Source organism: Piliocolobus tephrosceles, chromosome 17 (genome assembly GCF_002776525.5).
Source record: "Piliocolobus tephrosceles isolate RC106 chromosome 17, ASM277652v3, whole genome shotgun sequence".
NCBI lineage: Eukaryota > Metazoa > Chordata > Mammalia > Primates > Cercopithecidae > Piliocolobus > Piliocolobus tephrosceles.
The window spans coordinates 66,471,455-66,487,985 of NC_045450.1; the positions used below are offsets into that span (position 1 = coordinate 66,471,455).

Sequence of the window (16,531 nt, forward strand, 5' to 3'; positions counted from 1 at the left end):
TCAGGAGGCTGAGGCAGGAGAATGGCCTAAACCCGGGAGGCGGAGCTTGCAGTGAGCTGAGATCCGGCCACTGCACTCCAGCCTGGGCGACAGAGCGAGACTCCGTCTCAAAAAAAAAAAAGAAAAAGAAAGAATAAATACACAGAATGATTCCTTCCCTATCCTTTGGAAAAGAAGTGTCATTTTACATTGGAGTCCTCCCAGAGCAGCGGCTGCCACCCTGAGGATGATGATGGTGTTTTTTTTTTTTTTTTTTTTTGAGAGACGGAGTCTCGCTCTGTCTCGCTGGCGGGCAGTGGCCGGATCTCAGCTCACTGCAAGCTCCGCCTCCCGGGTTCACGCCATTCTCCTGCCTCAGCCTCCCGAGTAGCTGGGACTACAGGCGCCTGCCACCTCGCCCGGCTAGTTTTTTGTATTTTTTAGTAGAGACGGGGTTTCACCGTGTTAGCCAGGATGGTCTCGATCTCCTGACCTCGTGATCCGCCCGTCTCGGCCTCCCAAAATGCTGGGATTACAGGCTTGAGCCACCGCGCCCGGCCAGATGGTGGTTATTTTTGAGATGGAGTCTTGCTGTATCACCCAGGCTGGAGGGCAGTGGTGCCATCTTGACTCACTGCAACCTCTGCCTCCTGGGTTCAAACGATTCTCCTGCCTCAGCCTCCCAAGTAGCTGAGACTAGGGGTGTATGCCGACATGTCTGGTTAATTTTTGTGTTTTTAGGAGAGAGGGGGTTTTACCATGTTGGCCAGGCTCATCGTGAACTCCTGATCTCAGGTGAGCTGCCTGCCTTGGCCTTCCAAAGTGCTGGGATTACAGGCATGAGCCACTGCACCCAGCAGATTACTTTTATTTTGAACGACCAAGTTAGAGTTTGAGAAAGAGATGAGGGGCCCCAGTACTCTCTTTCAATCCACTGATGCCTTCAGTTGTTCACCTGGCGGAGTGGGGTTGGGCTGGGGATTGGTTAGCAAAAAATGAGGCAAGGAAGAAAAGGAATTAAAAACCTGAAAGAAAAGCAAGCAAACTGCCATCTACTATGACCATTATCTCACACACAATGGACATTTTAACTCAAACATGCTATAGGCTCACAGACATAGATTAAACAGAAACCTGTTCCTCATGTTCTTATTTTTTTGCTTGGTTCCCACAGATGAGAGAAAAATCCAGCCAGAATTAGCATCTGTCAAGATAGGCTTTTAGGAGCCACGGCTCCCTAGAGTGGTCTCCACACATTCTCATTTAGTCAGCAAGAGATTTAACCCACTCCCCTATCCATGTAGACTTTATAATAAATTATATATGACTGTTCTAATATATTATGTATATTATATAACACATACTAAAACAAAAGTGTGAAAAAGATTGGTTGAAATAAATACAAGCTGAAGTTCTAAAAAAAAAAAAAAAAAAAATTGAGGCAACGAAATTGCCCCTAGATGTAGCCATTTTTTTTTCCTGGGGAATTGGCCCCCATGACTTCAAGTGATTGATGTCATGAGTCCTTCCAAGATCTCTTTTAAAAGTTGATGTGTTAAGTGATCTGTGTTGATGAGCACGGGTACACACCCTGGTTGGGAGTGCTGAAAGAAGTGAATCCACAGATCTTGAAAAGTCAGCAAACGAATCCTGTGGCTTGGCATACAACGTTGACAGTGATATTCCTCAATTCAAAAATTCTATAACAGGCTGGGCGCAGTGGCTCATGCCCGTAATCCCAGCACTTTGGGAGGCCAAGGTGGGTGGATCACTGGAGGTCAGGAGTTTGAGACCAGTCTGGCCAACATGGTGAAACCCCATCTCTACTAAAAATACAAAAAATTAGCTGAGCATGATGGCATGCACCTATAATCCCAGCTACTCAGGAGGCTGAGGCAGGAGAATTGCTTGAACCTGGGAGGTGGAGGTTACAGTGAGCCGAGATCATGCCACTGCACTCCAGCCTGGGCAACCGAGTGAGACTTCATCTCAAAAAACAACTCAAAAAAAAAAAAAAAAACCTATAACACACCAGGTGCAGTGGCACATGCCTGTGATCCCAGTGCTTTGGGAGGTAGAGGCAGGAGGATTGCTTGAGGTCAGGAGTTCAAGACCAGCCTGGGCAACATAGTGAAACCTCCTGTCTAAAAAAGAGAAAATTAGCCAAGTGTGATGTGCGTCTGTAGTCCCATCTCTTCAGGAGGTGGAAGTAGGAGGATCGCTTGAGCTCCGGAGTTTGAGGATGCAGTGAGCTATGATGGCACCACTGCACTCCAGGCTGGGTGACAGAGACCCTGCCTCTTTGAAAAAACAAGGTATAACTCAAGCAACTTAGAAGTGAAATTCAAGTGCCTAACAGCTGTCTAGGTGCCTCTGAAGCTGGGTCTAGTCACAACGAAGATACCTCCATTAAAGAGCATAGGAAGGGTTTGAAACAGATAGCTTCATGCAACACACGAACGAAAAAATAAATTTCTTGAAGAACATATTAGCTTCTTCTCATGAGATCAGGAAAACGGGACATCAATTGTCTGGTGTTCTTTGCTCCTGACTCTCTTTGGGGCTGGCACTGTGTTGATCACGTTTTTCAGTTGGGGAAACCGAGGCTGTCGGTATTTAAGTGGTCTGCCTAAGGTAGCAGTAAGGGGTGCTCTGACTCCAGCGCAGCCTCAACCAGGGCTTCAAATTAGGGCCATGAATTGGCAATTCCTGGCGGGTGATTGTGAGGAGTATATTTATTTTTATTATTTATTTATTTATTTATTTTTGAGACGGAGTGTCGCTTGGCCACACCCATCCTAGCTCATTGCTGTCTCAAACTCTCGAGCTCAAGCGATCCTCCCGTCTAGGCTTCCCAAAGTGCTGGGATGACAGGCGTGAGCCGGGGCCCCGGACCGGGAGTGTGTTAAGTATACAGCAAACACCTGGACTGCGGCCGGCGCTCCAAGAATGCTGCGATATTCGTGCATTCCCTTTGGACCTGGCCAAGTGACCTCGGGCAGGTAGCCTCCCCTCGGGCTGCCTCAGTTTCTTCCTTGGCACGCAGAGGCGGGGCTCCAGGCCTGGGCCGTCCCACGGCGGGGAGGGCGCGGGGACGCGGCGCTCGGGGTGCGCTCGGAGAGGCAGATCAGGCTGGGCGCGCCAGGGGCGGGGCGGGGCGGCGCGGGGGGCGGCCCCCGAGGATCACGTGGCGCGGGGCCGCGGCCGAAGCAGAAGTAGCGAGCGTCGGTGGCGGAGGGCGTGAGCCGCGGGGAATAAACCGAGTCCGGACGCGGGCGGCTGCGCGCGGGACCTCGGAGCCCGAACCCGGGGCAGGCGGGCAGCTGCGCCCGGACGGCACGGCCAGGTGAGCTGCTCAGCCGGGAGCGAGGCAAGCAGGGCGCCCAAGAACTTGCGCCCGGCGGGGACCGGCGCCCAGGGCGCTGTATCCGAGGGGGTCTGCGCCCTGGCTCAGTCGGAGCGGGCAGGGACGGGGCGCACCCTCCGGGACCCCGGCCCGCCGTGCCCAGGTCCGTTTGGTGACGGCAGGGATCCTGGCTCAGCCGCCGGCACTTCCTCACCCGGGGCCAGCGCCACCTCTCCGGTCTGTGCGGTGGGGCGGCCCCAACTTTGAATGGGGACCCGGAGGAAGGTCAGAGGTCGTGCGGGGGCCGACGTTCAAAACTCCTCTTTCCGAGCGGCTCTACGTGGGGTGGCGCAGTCTCTCCTGACCGCCCCTGTGCGCAGAGCTCTCGGACGCTCGGAGCCACACTTCCCCGTCTCACTTCGGTGGTTGCGGGTGGCGGGTGGGAGCGATACCGCGGGAGGCGCAGTCCTTCCCCGAGGCTTTTGGAGAGCTTGCAGGACACTTGCGATGCCCGCTCCACAACTCTCTGCGTAATTATGCGTGTGTCTGTGCGTGTTCCTGGTTATACTTTGGAATCCTAATGAGGGCATTACCTGCACAGCAAGAGTTCAAGTTAAAGATGTGTCCCGTTTGGACAGGGAGTGCCTGGATTCCAGCAGGAGGGTGGGACGGGTTCTCTTGGTACCCAAATCTTGAACTAGGGTGAGACACTATGAGGGGGGGGGGGGGGGTGGATGGTGGTGTTAAATGGGTGACATGCTCGAGGGTAACAGGTGGCCTTGTCCATCAGAACTTAATTTGAATTTCAGTTCCATCAGTGTGACCCTGGGCAAGTTGAAGAACCTTTTTGAGTCTGTTTCCCCTTCTGGAAACTGGAGCCACCCAAGCCTATTTTTCAGGGCTGTGTCGAGATTATTGCTGTTCCACGAGGTTTGCTGAGAATGGGGGCGCATGCATGGAGAGTCCTCGGGCAGTTCCTGACTCTCTGGTTCAAGGGCATTCTGTGGGGGCATGGGCCCTTGTCCTTAGCTACAGTTCTGTGGGGAAGTGTTAGAGAATTTTGAAGTCTGTGCCAGCCTCAAGCAGTTTCTCTTGCAGCGGTGTGTGTGCACTCACGTGTATGCCAACTGTGGGCCAGTCCTCATTGTGAGCCTCACTGATGTCTAAGTCACCTAATGATGCAGCTGCCACCCCCCCACCAGCGACTGGAGTATGGGCAATTCCTCTGGAAGAGGAAAAGCAGAGACCCCATGAGTAACTGTTTTGCACTCATTCGGTAGAGTCAGTGAAAAACTGCTGGTGAAAAAACTTTTGAAAACACTTCTTGGTTGGGCGTGGTGGCTCACGCCTGCAATCCCAGCACTTTGGGAGGCCGAGGCGGGCGGATCTCTTGAGGTCAGGCGTTCCAGACCAGCCTGGCCAACATGGTGAAACCCCATCTCTACTAAAACTATAAAATTTACCTAGCCGTGGTGGGGTGAGCCTGTAATCCCAGCTACCCAGGAGGCTGAGGCAGGAGAATCACTTGAACCCAGGAGGTGGAGATTGCAGTGAACCCAGATCATGCCACTGCACTCCAGCCTGGGTGACAAGAGGGAGACTCCATCTCAAAACAAACAAACAAACAACAAACAAACACTTACTAATTTATAAAACAGCAAGAACACAAAGAGAAAAGTTTTCCCGTTACATCATCACTTAATATAAAGTCAAGTCGTATCCTCTACCCTCTCCCAGCCTCCAACAAATACTAACCACTCTCCTGGATTTACCAGCAGATCGCCTTTATAAAAATGGAATTGCATTATACTCATACACTTGCAACTATTGTTTGCAACTATTTTTTTTTATTGACCTCACAAATCTTTCCAGATCCAATTGCTTATCCATCATCCTCATTCTTTCTGATAGCAACTGAGCATTCTTCAGTGCGTGTGCACCATGGTTTATCCAGGAGGTCCACCACATTGATGAGCAGTTGTTTCCTGTTTTTTTTTTTTTTTGGTATTTCTATTGCAAGTATTGCTTCCATGATTTTCTGTCATATGTATTGCATCTTTGTGCATGTCTTTCTGTACATGTACAATTGCAGGATCGAAGCATATGCATGTTTTTCTTATAAGTTATATATATGTATATTTTTTTGAGATGGAGTCTTGCTCTGTCGCCCGGGTGGGAGTGCAGTGGCCGGATCTCAGCTCACTGCAAGCTCTGCCTCCCGCGTTTACGCCATTCTCCTGCCTCAGCCTCCCGAGTAGCTGGGACTATAGGCGCCTGCCACCTTGGCCGGCTAGATTTTTGTATTTTTTAGTAGGGACGGGGTTTCACCGTTTTCGCCAGGATGGTCTCGAACTCCTGACCTCGTGATCCGCCCGTCTCGGCCTCCCAAAGTGCTGGGATTACAGGCTTGAGCCACCGCGCCCGGCCTGTTTTGCTTTTGAATAGCTACTCAGAGGTTGCCCTAAAAGAGCAGGGGTGGAATTTACACTCTCACCTCCAGTGGCTGACACCGTTCCTTTGAGAATAGTGTATCCCCTCTGATGCCACAGGGTGGGTGTCAGGTGCAGTGGTAATATCCCTTGAACTGTTGGAGGGCCCTTACCACACAAGTATTTGCCTGTGCCCCATTTTAGCAGAGTTGTTTTGTGGGATTTTGGATGAAATCCTGTACCGGCTTACCATGCAGAGAGCACTGAAGAGAGAGAAACTGCCTTGATTTCTGGTTTGGGGTCCTTATATCTCATTTCATGCCCTTCTAAATAAGTTGATGAGATACAAGAACATGAATGAGCTTTTGAGATACAAGAAAATGTCCTTTAGAAGGACACGAAATGTAAAAATGGCAGAAATCAGTTATTCAAACTCAGCCATGTTTGTATTTACAAAATAAGTGATTTTATAGAATTACCCATTAAGAATGGGAAACAGGAACAAAAAAGGAATTTCAAGCCTTTTTTTTTTTTTTTTTTTTTTTGAAAAAACAACAACAAAAAAGCAGAAGCAAAATGGAAGTTGCTGTGATGGCTGGTGCACTCCCCTGGGGTCAAGGCCTTGGAGACCTCCCTGACATAGTTGCTACAGCATGGCACACCGGAGGCCTGAGCTGGGTGCTGGCAGGATTTGAATGGTGGACTCCAAGAATCTTTTGGCCATGAAGATCTGTTTCAAATTGTATCTCATGAGCTCATTCATGCTCTTGTATCTCATAAGCTTCTTTAGAAGGGCATTTCATGAGATACAAGAACCCCAAACTAGAAATCAAAGAAGTGTTTGTCTCTTCAGTGCTCTCTGCATGGTAAGCCAGTACAGGATTTCATCCAAAATCCCATAAAACAATTCTGTTAAAATGGGGCACAGGCAAATACTTGACTGGTAAGGGCCCTCCAGTAGTTGAAGGGACGTTACTTCTGCACCTGACACCACCCTGCAGCAACAGAGGAGATACAGTGTTCTGTTTTTTTTTTTTTTTTTTTTTTTTTTGGGACGGAGTCTTGCTCTGTCGCCCAGGCTGGAGTGCAGTGGCCGGATCTCAGCTCACTGCAAGCTCCGCCTCCCGAGTTTACGCCATTCTCCTGCCTCAGCCTCCCGAGCAGCTGGGACTACAGGCGCCCACCACCATGCCCGGCTAGTTTTTTGTATTTTTTAGTAGAGACGGGGTTTCACCATGTTAGCAAGGATGGTCTCGATCTCCTGACCTCGTGATCCGCCCGTCTCGGCCTCCCAAAGTGCTGGGATTACAGGCTTGAGCCACCGTGCCCGGCCTTAGATACAGTGTTTTCAAAGGAACGGTGTCAGCCACTGTATGTAAGAGTGTAAATTCCACCCCTGCTCTTTTAGGGCAACCTGTGAGCAGGTATTAAAAAAAAATTGGTGAGAGGCAGCATGGAAGAGCTGGTGTTTATGGCTGAGCTGATCCACTGGGCTTCCAAGCTGGAAGTAACTGGAACCCTGGGGAAGGTTAAGTCCAAGCCCTTCCCAGATCCAAGGCAGGAAAGAGCTGAGGAGCCTGGTCCCTTGTCCTGGTTTCTGTCTAATTGAAGGTGTTATAATGGGGCTTGTGTTTCCTACTTATGTTCTGGTGGACAGTGACCTAGAGGCCTGGGAGTGTGGAACTCCACGATGCATGGCTGGGGACAGTCAACAGAGTGAAGAGCTTTGTGTTTGGCACCTGGGTCAAAGCCAGTTTCAGCTGCTTTCTATCTGTGTGACCTTGGATAAGTCTCTTAACCTCTTTTGAGAGGGGCAGTTACTGGCAAATCAGTTAATATCTGGCCAAATTCTGCCACAGGGTTCTGGATTGGGGGCTTGGGACTCAGGTGAGGGTTTTGATCTTTGTGCTGCCACTGGTCTACATGACTTTGATTAAGTAATGTGACTTCCCCTGCAGTATTTCCCATTGAGATAAATAACATGAACCAGACATGACGGGTGCTTGGCACCTGGGGAGGGGCCCAATAAATGGCTGCTTAACAGGGATAAAGTGGGCCATGGGGGCACCTTGTTCATCCCTTTGTCCTGGGTAATGATCAGGAGGTTGTTTTAGTTTTCTCCTGATAAGGTAAGATGCACATTAACTCTCAGGAGGGTATTTAACATACTCTGTTCTGCCTCGCGGTCTTTGCTTAAACTTCAAGCCAGTTCCTCCTGCTTTGTCTTTGTTGGAAGATTGAATTCAGATGCCTGCTTTTTTCCCGTGAAAACTTTTTCTGAGTCCTTTAAGTGCGTAGCCCCACTCCAGATTAACTTTAGGGGCCCTTGTTGATGTTCTCTGCCCGCCGCCTCCCCATGCATGCTTCTGCTGCTGCACTTGTAACTACGTTAGAATTCTCAGTTAGTCTGTTTCTACATGGGCACAGGGCAGGTGTAATTATCTCCTGTTGCTGGTATGGTTGGCCGAGGAGGTGCCTTTGGTATGGGTGTGCAGTAGAGGGAGGTGGGGGCAAAGGGCAAATCCTGAGCCCCTCCCCATTCCCCTCATTTGCATCCTAGTCCCCAGCTCAGTGCCTGGCACAGAGTTGACATTTGATTAATGCCTTCCCCAGTGCCTGATTAATGTTAACTGAGACACTGCTAAATGCTGCAGGCTGTGCATACCTTGTAGCTTTTCCTGCTCCCAGCCGCCCCTTGTGGACATTTAACTTCCATTTTACAGATGAGGGAAGCGAGGCACAGATTTAGAGCAGCTTGGCAGGAGGCTGAGCAGGGCTGGAAGCGCAGACAGCCCTGGCTGCACACCAGCTTCTCAGAACTTCTTCCTCTTTAGATCCTGGAAAGGTCTCTCTAGTGCTACTCTGTAACCTTGAGAGCTACAGAGTAACAACTCCAGGCATCTAGAGGGACTTGGAGGGAAAGAAGGAGATAAGAAACAGAACAAATAATGGTCATTTTAACAATAGCTTAATCTAATGAGTGCTGACTTTGTATCATTGTTTTAAGGGCCTGAGATACATTATCTTGTTGAAGCCTTACAAACACATTTAGATGGTGGATACTGTTACCTTCTTTTATGGGATTGGAAATGAGCCCAGAAGATCTAAGTGACTTCTTGTAGTGGCTGCAGCGTAGCTGGCAAGGGGGTCCCTGGTGGCTCAGCTCCAGGGCCTGGGGAGCTCCCTCACTCTAAGTCCTATTTTGGGGGCAGGCAATGTGTTTCTGGGGATTTGGGAGGCAGAATAAGGGGATGGTACAGAGTGAGGGCTCAGGGAATGACTGGATTTTGAGCAGAGGAGTGACATGATTTGATTCATGTTCTAAAAGGATCTTTCTGGCTCTGGGTTTGAGAAATAACCCTAGCAGGTCAGGGAAGAAGTGGGGAGACCAGGATTAGAATAGTTCAAGTATGAGATCCTAGGAGGAGCCGGTGAAAGGGTGAGATGCATTGGAAGTGGTCATGAGAGAGTCCACGACAGGATTCCTCCAAGATTTTGGGCCCAAGCACCTCTCTGACACCGCCCACGAGCATAAACAGCAATCAAGGACACCTGCTAGGTGCTGGGCATCACCCCAGGTGTTTTGCTGGTGCATTTCTGAACACTCCCATTTTAAAAAGGCTGAAACTGAGGCACAGAGAGGTCAAGCAGTCTACCCAGAGCCACACAGTCAGCAGGAACCTTCTCTGGGGTTTGAACTTGAAGCTTCCAAGAGCTGACATTTCCTGCCTTTTATCCTCATTTCTATGCAGAGGAACCATTTTCCAAGGTCTCCATGGACGATTCTGAAGGTTTGTTTTGTTTTTTTTTGTTTATTTCATTTTTTTGTGTGTGTTCTTAGTTTTGCTTAGGAAGTAAAGAGATGGTTAGCAATCTCTAGGAAGGATAGAGAAGGATATTGGAGATCAGGGGTGAGAGGTAGGAGCCAGGCTGGGCTGTTTTGGCTATTCAAATATTCTGTAGGATAAGAGTGGTTGGGGAGAGAGGAGGTCACTGCCAAGCCGGGGTGATTTGGTTATTCAAAGCCCAGGTAACGGTTGGGTCCTTGAGACCAGGGGCTCTTCTCACACTTCAGTTTCCATTTAAACCTTTGTGTCCTGCCTGAGCTCTCTGAGTGGCCAGCAATGCCTTGCCACTAGAACCTCCTCCTAAAACTCATCCTGATTGACATGAGACAGGATTTTGGTTCCTGAAGTTCATGCCCTGTTACCCAAATCCCCTCTGTACTAAAGTCTGTTCACTCTTTAATTCTGCCCTTTCAGCCTCCTGATTTCTCCTGATTCCTTCCGTCCTCCCTGGAGTGGCCCACAATGTCCACCTTGGTCAATGTGGATTCCCTTGCGGAATATGAGAAGAGCCAGATCAAGAGAGCCCTGGAGCTGGGGACGGTGATGACTGTGTTCAGCTTCCGCAAGTCCACCCCTGAGCGGAGGACCGTCCAGGTGATCATGGAGACGCGGCAGGTGGCCTGGAGCAAGACCGCTGACAAGATGGAGGGCTTCTGTGAGTACTCGCTGGGTGGGGCAGTGTGGCCCGTCCTCTGGGGCCCTGGCCTGAGCACCTGTCCACCTTCCTATCTTGTCGTTACTGTGATTGTTGTTGGTTTGATGTGTTCTTTTATTCTTCTAAAAATGAAAGCATTGCCAGTTTGTGTGGGACTCTGATGAGGTTTACAGCAGGTGGAGGAGGTTCAGCCAGGACAGCTCTGGTGAAATAACAGAAGCCGGGGTCAGGCAACTTGGAAACGGCATTCGGGCAGCCCTCCTTGCCTGGTGGGTCTGTCCTCTATCTGACAGCATCAGGGATCGTCTGCTTCCCACAGCTGGTCGAGTTGTCTGTCCTCTTAAGGGCTAACTAGCCCAAGCTTGCAGAAACTCATAGCTTGGTCACCAAATGCTACCGTGTTTTACTGCACACCACAGCAGTGAGAGGCCTTCGGTTTAGTCTCCAAGCAGGGAGAGTGAGTTGTTGAATGTTTTGTAGCTTTCAGTTGCAGGTCTGGCCCTGGTAGAGGTGTCCTTCCTCCCCCACCTCCTTTAGATTGGTCTGTTGGTTCAGATCCTAAAGTTTCTCAGACTGGTTTTAACTCATAAAGGCACTTAAGCAATTTTCAGTTGCAAAGATTTGCTCTAATTTGTGTTTTTGAATTAACTAGTTTTTAATTGAAATATATATTCCTGGGGGTTAAGGAGTCAACTCAAATGTTTCTCCTCCCCAGCCCCTAATCCATGCTACTGAGGCAAGCTCATTACAAATTACTTTTATCTTCCAGAAATAGTCTCTGCTTGCATAATGTGTGGGTTAAAAAAATGGGAACTCCTGTACACTTCTGCACCTTGACTTCTTTTTGTTAATTAATAATGATGTTGGCAGTGGTTTCTTATCAGCACACATTGATCTCATTCTTTGACACATGACATGTAATGGCACAGGCCTCAATGTAACAGTTTAACTCCAGAGAGGAGCATTTTGTGCTATTTCCAGGCTTTTCTTATTAGTCGAAGTGACTATCGTTGTACTCTTTTTTAAAGCAAATTTAATTTTTTTGAGACAGGGTCTCTTTCTGTTACCCAGGATGGAGTGCAGTGGCATGATCATGGCTCACTGCAGCCTCAATCCCCTGGGCTCCAGTGGCCTTCCTGCCTCAGTCTCCCAAGTAGCTGGGATCATGGGAATGCACCACCATGCCTGGGTAATTTATTTTTATTTTATTTTATTTTATTTTTTTGTAGAGATGGGATCTCGCTATGTCTAGGCTGGTCTCGAATTCCTGTGCTCAAGTGATCCTCCCTCCTTGGCCTCCCAAAGCATTGGGATTATAGGCATGAGCCACCTCATCCAGCCTTGTACTCTTTTTTTTTTTTTAATAATAAGGAATAGTTTTATTAAGACATAATTCACATAATATACATAGAATTCATTCACCCATTGTATGCAGTATGTATAGTGTGGTGGTTTTAGTATATTTATATATATGTGCAAGCACCACTACCATCAAATGTAGAACATTTATATCACCTCACAATGAAACCCCATACCTTTCACCATCGCCCCATCCCCTCATCCCCCCTACCAGACGTAAGCAACTATTAAATTTAATTCTGTTTCTATAAACCTCCCTGTTCTGGACATTTCATAGAAATGGATCATATAGGCCGGGCGCAGTGGCTCAAGCCTGTAATCCCAGCACTTTGGGAGGCCGAGACGGGCGGATCACGAGGTCAGGAGATCGAGACCATCCCGGCTAACACGGTGAAAACCCGTCTCTACTAAAAAATACAAAAAACTAGCCGGGCAAGGTGGCGGGAGCCTGTAGTCCCAGCTACTCGGGAGGCTGAGGCAGGAGAATGGCGTAAACTCGGGAGGCGGAGCTTGCAGTGAGCTGAGATCCGGCCACAGCACTCCAGCCTGGGCGACAGAGCGAGACTCCGTCTCAGAAAAAAAGGAAAAAAGAAAAAAAAAAGAAATGGATCATATATATGTGGGCTTTTGTGACTGGCCTCTTTGACCCAGCATTTTTCGAGGTTCATCCTCTTTGTTGTGTGGATCAGAAATTTCCCTTTTTATGGCAGAATCATGATACATTGTATGGATATTCCACAATTTATGTAGTCAGTCATCTGTTGACAAACACTTGGGTTGTTGCCACCCTTTGGCTAATATAAATAGTGCTGCTAAGAATGTTTCTCTACAAGTTTTTGTGTGGATGTCTGTTTTTATTTCTTTTCGGTATATACCTAGGAGTGGAATTGCTGGGTCTTATGCTAACTCAGTTTCATCATTTTAGGAACTGTCAGACTGTTTTCCTAAGTGGCTGCACCATTTACATTCCCTCCAGTGATACAGAAGGGTGATCCTTGCATTATTCTTCATGTGTATACATGGGTGTATCCGAAGGACAGCTTCCTGGAGGTTTGTTTCTGAGCTGAAGTGTATGGCATATTTTAACTTTAAAGGGAAATTTGGCAGCACCCCGCAGAAGAGGTTGCCCCACTGTATGTTTCAGCTACAAGGTGTAAAAGTACCTGTTGCGTATACCCTCATCTATACTGCCTGGCTGCTAAACTTCGCCATCCACAGGTAGATTTTGGTAGTTTTGTGTCATCCTTCATTTGATGTATCCTATCATGAGTGTGATCAAACTGCTTTCTGAAAGGCTTCTCCTGGTTTTGGAGCGAAGTGGGTCTCTTGTGGCACAGAGCCAGAGCCCTGATTTGAAACTGCCCATGTGGAGGTAGCCATCTTCCCTTTCCACTGTTTGCATTGGTCAGCTCCACCCCCAGGTGGCCCAGAAACCTGTTGCAGCTGGGGTGACCACCCTCCCTTCCCCCACAAGGGGTGAGAGGGTTGGCACCGATGGTAAATACAGGAGGGCTACATTGAGAGTGGACTGCAGGTTGTTCCTTTCTCTTCTCAACCTGCCCATCCCAAACCTAGCTGCCCATCAAACACCCAGGGAGGATCTTGAAAGTATGGGGTGTTACCATGGCATGTGTATACACCTATGTAACCAACCTGAACATTCTGCACATGTATCCCAGAACTTAAAGTAAAATAAAATATATATATATATAAAAGAAAGTAGAGCATATTGGAACCTTCTTCTGAATCTCATTTTGATGGGCATGAGATAGGATTTTGGCTTGAAATCTATGCCCTGTCATTTTCCCCTTCTGCTAAGTAATATCACTTCACTCGCTTATGTGGGTGCACTCTCTTACTCTCGCTCTCTGTTTTAGACACAGGGTCTTGGTCTGTTGCCCAGGCTAGAGTGCAATGCCCTGATCATGGTTCACTATAGTTGTGAACTCCTGGGCTCAAGTGATCCTCCTGCCCAGTCTCCCATGTAGCTGAGACTACAGGTGAGCATCGCCATGCCTAGCTGGTATTTTAACTTTTGTGTAGATAGGGTCTTGCTATGTTGCCCAGGCTGGTCTCAAACTCCTGTCCTCAAGCGATCCTCCCACCTTGGTCTCCCAAAGTGCTGGGATTACAGACGGGAACTACCATGCCTGGCCTCAATTCATTCTTTTATGTATCTGTTCAGCCTCTTTGTTTCCTTCTTCTTTCTCGCTGGAGTGACCAAGAATGATGATATTTCACCACTTTGGCTGGGGCGTTGTATTATAATAAATTCCCCAGATGGTCTGGTAACTAGGCAGGTTTCACACATATGCCACTGGAGAGAAACTGCCCTTCTTTCCCCTTCCCCCTCCTCTCCCTCCTTTTCTCCCTCCCACCTTCTCTTTCTTTCTCCTTCCCTTCCCACCTTTGCTCCTCTCCTTTGCCTCCCCTCTGCCATTTGAATGCCTGCTGTAGGCACTGCCCTAGGCACTAGAGATATAGCAGTATTAAATTGGATTAAAATCTTCATGGAGCTTATATTGCTTTATCAGATATGAGCAGTATGGGGCTTGACTTCCAGTGCCATTGGATGAACTTTGCTGTGTGATCTTGGGCAGGTTACCTCCACTTTCTGAACTTTAATTCCCGTCTCTGTGGAATGGAAATAACACTGGTGTCTACCCCACAGGGTCATGATTGGAAAGAAGCAAATGAGAAGATGCATCAGAGAGGCTCAGCTGAATTCATAGCATGTGACAGACACTCAGTTGTTGGGAACCACCACTGTCGTGATTTTTGCTGTTGTTGCTAACTAGTAGAGACCAGCCTGTGTAGGGAATTAAAGTCTTGCTTAGGGGTTTGGACTTGGGGGTAGTAGGGTCCATTCTCAGGTTTCAGAAGAAGGACAACGTGATTGGATTTGCATCTTTGAGCACACTGTGGAGGTCTTGTTTGAGATGACGTTGTTGGTGAAGTGACAGGGAAAGCCATTTATGTGTGAAGAGCTTATAAATGGTCCTTCCCCCTCACACCTTGAGAGAGCAGGCCCTCAGGCCCTGGGTGGGGACTGTCAGTGTCACTGCTCAATCTCCTGCTGAGAAGGGTGACATTTCATCTCAAGAGGAACTCCCAGCTCTGGCAATTCATTCACGGGGTTCTGGTTAGCAGGAACATGCTGGTTACCATGGGGTCTTCAGGGGCAGGTGCGCATGAGAAGAGCACCAGCACGTGGTTTTGGAATAGTTGGCAAGTGGTGTGTGACTTTTGGACAGGTGTTACAATCCCTCTGCAGCCCTGGGTAAAACACTGGGTCCTACTGTCTAAAGCAGTGCGTGGTTGTCAACCAGGGTGATTTTTGCCTCCCCCTCCCTACTCCAGGGTAGGGGGCATTTGGCAATGTCTGGAGGTGTCTTTGATTTTCTCACCTGGGATACAGGGTGCTGCTGGCATCCAGTGTGTAGAGGCCAGAGAGGCTGCTAAACATTCTACAGTGCACAGGACAGTCCTCACTATAGAGAGTGATCCAGCAAACATGTCAGTGGTGCAGGAGTTGAGAAACTGCTGTAGAGTCATGTGTTTGCTTTGCTCACAGCAATAAAATGTCACTGGGTTAAATAGGGTTTTGCTCTGAACCCTGTTTTGATGGAACTTTCTCATTTGTTCAGCATATGTTTGCCATCATACTGAGTGCTAAACTCTGCAGAGAGAGAGAGAAGGAAGAATGGAGTCCCAGCCTGCAAGAGGGGGAGACAGACTCAAACTCACCCTTGCAGGATTGCGTGCTTAGTACCATAGCGGAAGTTTTCATTGGGTATGGTGTGAGGAGGGAAGGCTTTTGTCCATTGGGGTGTGGGGGATATGGTGAGGAATGGGGAGGCTCATTGTGGAGGAGCTGCTTGGGTGGAATTGAGAGACATTTGCTAGGTAGTTAGGGATGGCTGCCCTGATCCTGTGAGATTAATGGGTGTCATGTAATATAAACAAGTAGATTTGTGGGTCATAGATCTGGGCAGGGCTAAGCTGGGTGATTCTTCTTCTCTTTGTAGTCTGGACTGAGGTCATTTGGTGTCACCTGGCCTCGAAGGTTCCAGAATCTTCACTCACACATCTAGTACCTTAGTGGTGATGGCTGGAAGACTGGGCTTAGCTGAGACTATTTTTTGTTTGTTTGTTTTTGAGATGGAATCTCTGTCACCCAGGCTGGAGTGCAGTGGTGCAGCCTTGGCTCACTGCAACCTCTGCCTCCTGGGTTCAAGCTATTCTCCCAGCTCAACACCCTGAGTAGCTGGGATTACAGGTGTGTACCTAATGCATGCAGCTAATTTTTGTATTTTTAGTAGAGATGGGGTTTCATCACGTTGGCCAGGCTGATCTTGAACTCCTGACCTCACGCGATCTGCCCACCCTGGCTTCCCAAAGTGCTGGGATTACAGGCATGAACCACCACACCCAGCCTCAGCTGGGACTGTTGACCAAACATCTACCACGTGGTGGTCTCAAGCAGAAGAGTCCCAGGCAGAAGCTATAGGCTTCTTACGACAGCCTCATAAATCCTGGGATATCACTTGCACCAACTCAGATCAGTAAGCTCAGCTCAGCTTCAAGGAAAGGAAATTTCTCTCTTAGAGAAGGAATGGCATACACATCGACGGTAGGCAGGAACTGATGGTGGCCACCAGCAGCCAAGCTCCCATATGAGCATGTCGACTCTCAATCCTGATTTGTGATGCAAATCCCTGCTCTGCCACTGTATTAGTCCATTCTTATGCTGCTGATAAAGACATACTCCAGCCTCAGTGCAGTGGCTCACACCTGTAATCCCAGGACTTTGGAAGGCCAAGGCAAGTGGATTACCTGGGGTCAGGTGTAGGGGCTGGGTGCAGTGGCACACGCCCGTAGTCCCAGCTACTTGGGAGGCTAAGGCAGAGAACTG

General features: G+C 48.7%; 1 protein-coding gene across 1 annotated transcript in view; it reads left to right on the forward strand.

Moving 5' to 3' along the window:
* Nucleotides 1–3,157: 3,157 nt before the first annotated feature.
* Nucleotides 3,158–16,531, forward strand: part of PLCG2 (phospholipase C gamma 2) — a 202,430-nt gene continuing 189,056 nt past the window's right edge. Inside the window, exons 1-2 of the mRNA XM_023226894.1 lie at nucleotides 3,158–3,325; nucleotides 10,017–10,257. Coding sequence (XP_023082662.1) covers nucleotides 10,065–10,257 — 193 coding nt within the window. The 5' untranslated portion in view covers nucleotides 3,158–3,325; nucleotides 10,017–10,064. The remainder of the gene's footprint in view (nucleotides 3,326–10,016; nucleotides 10,258–16,531) is intronic.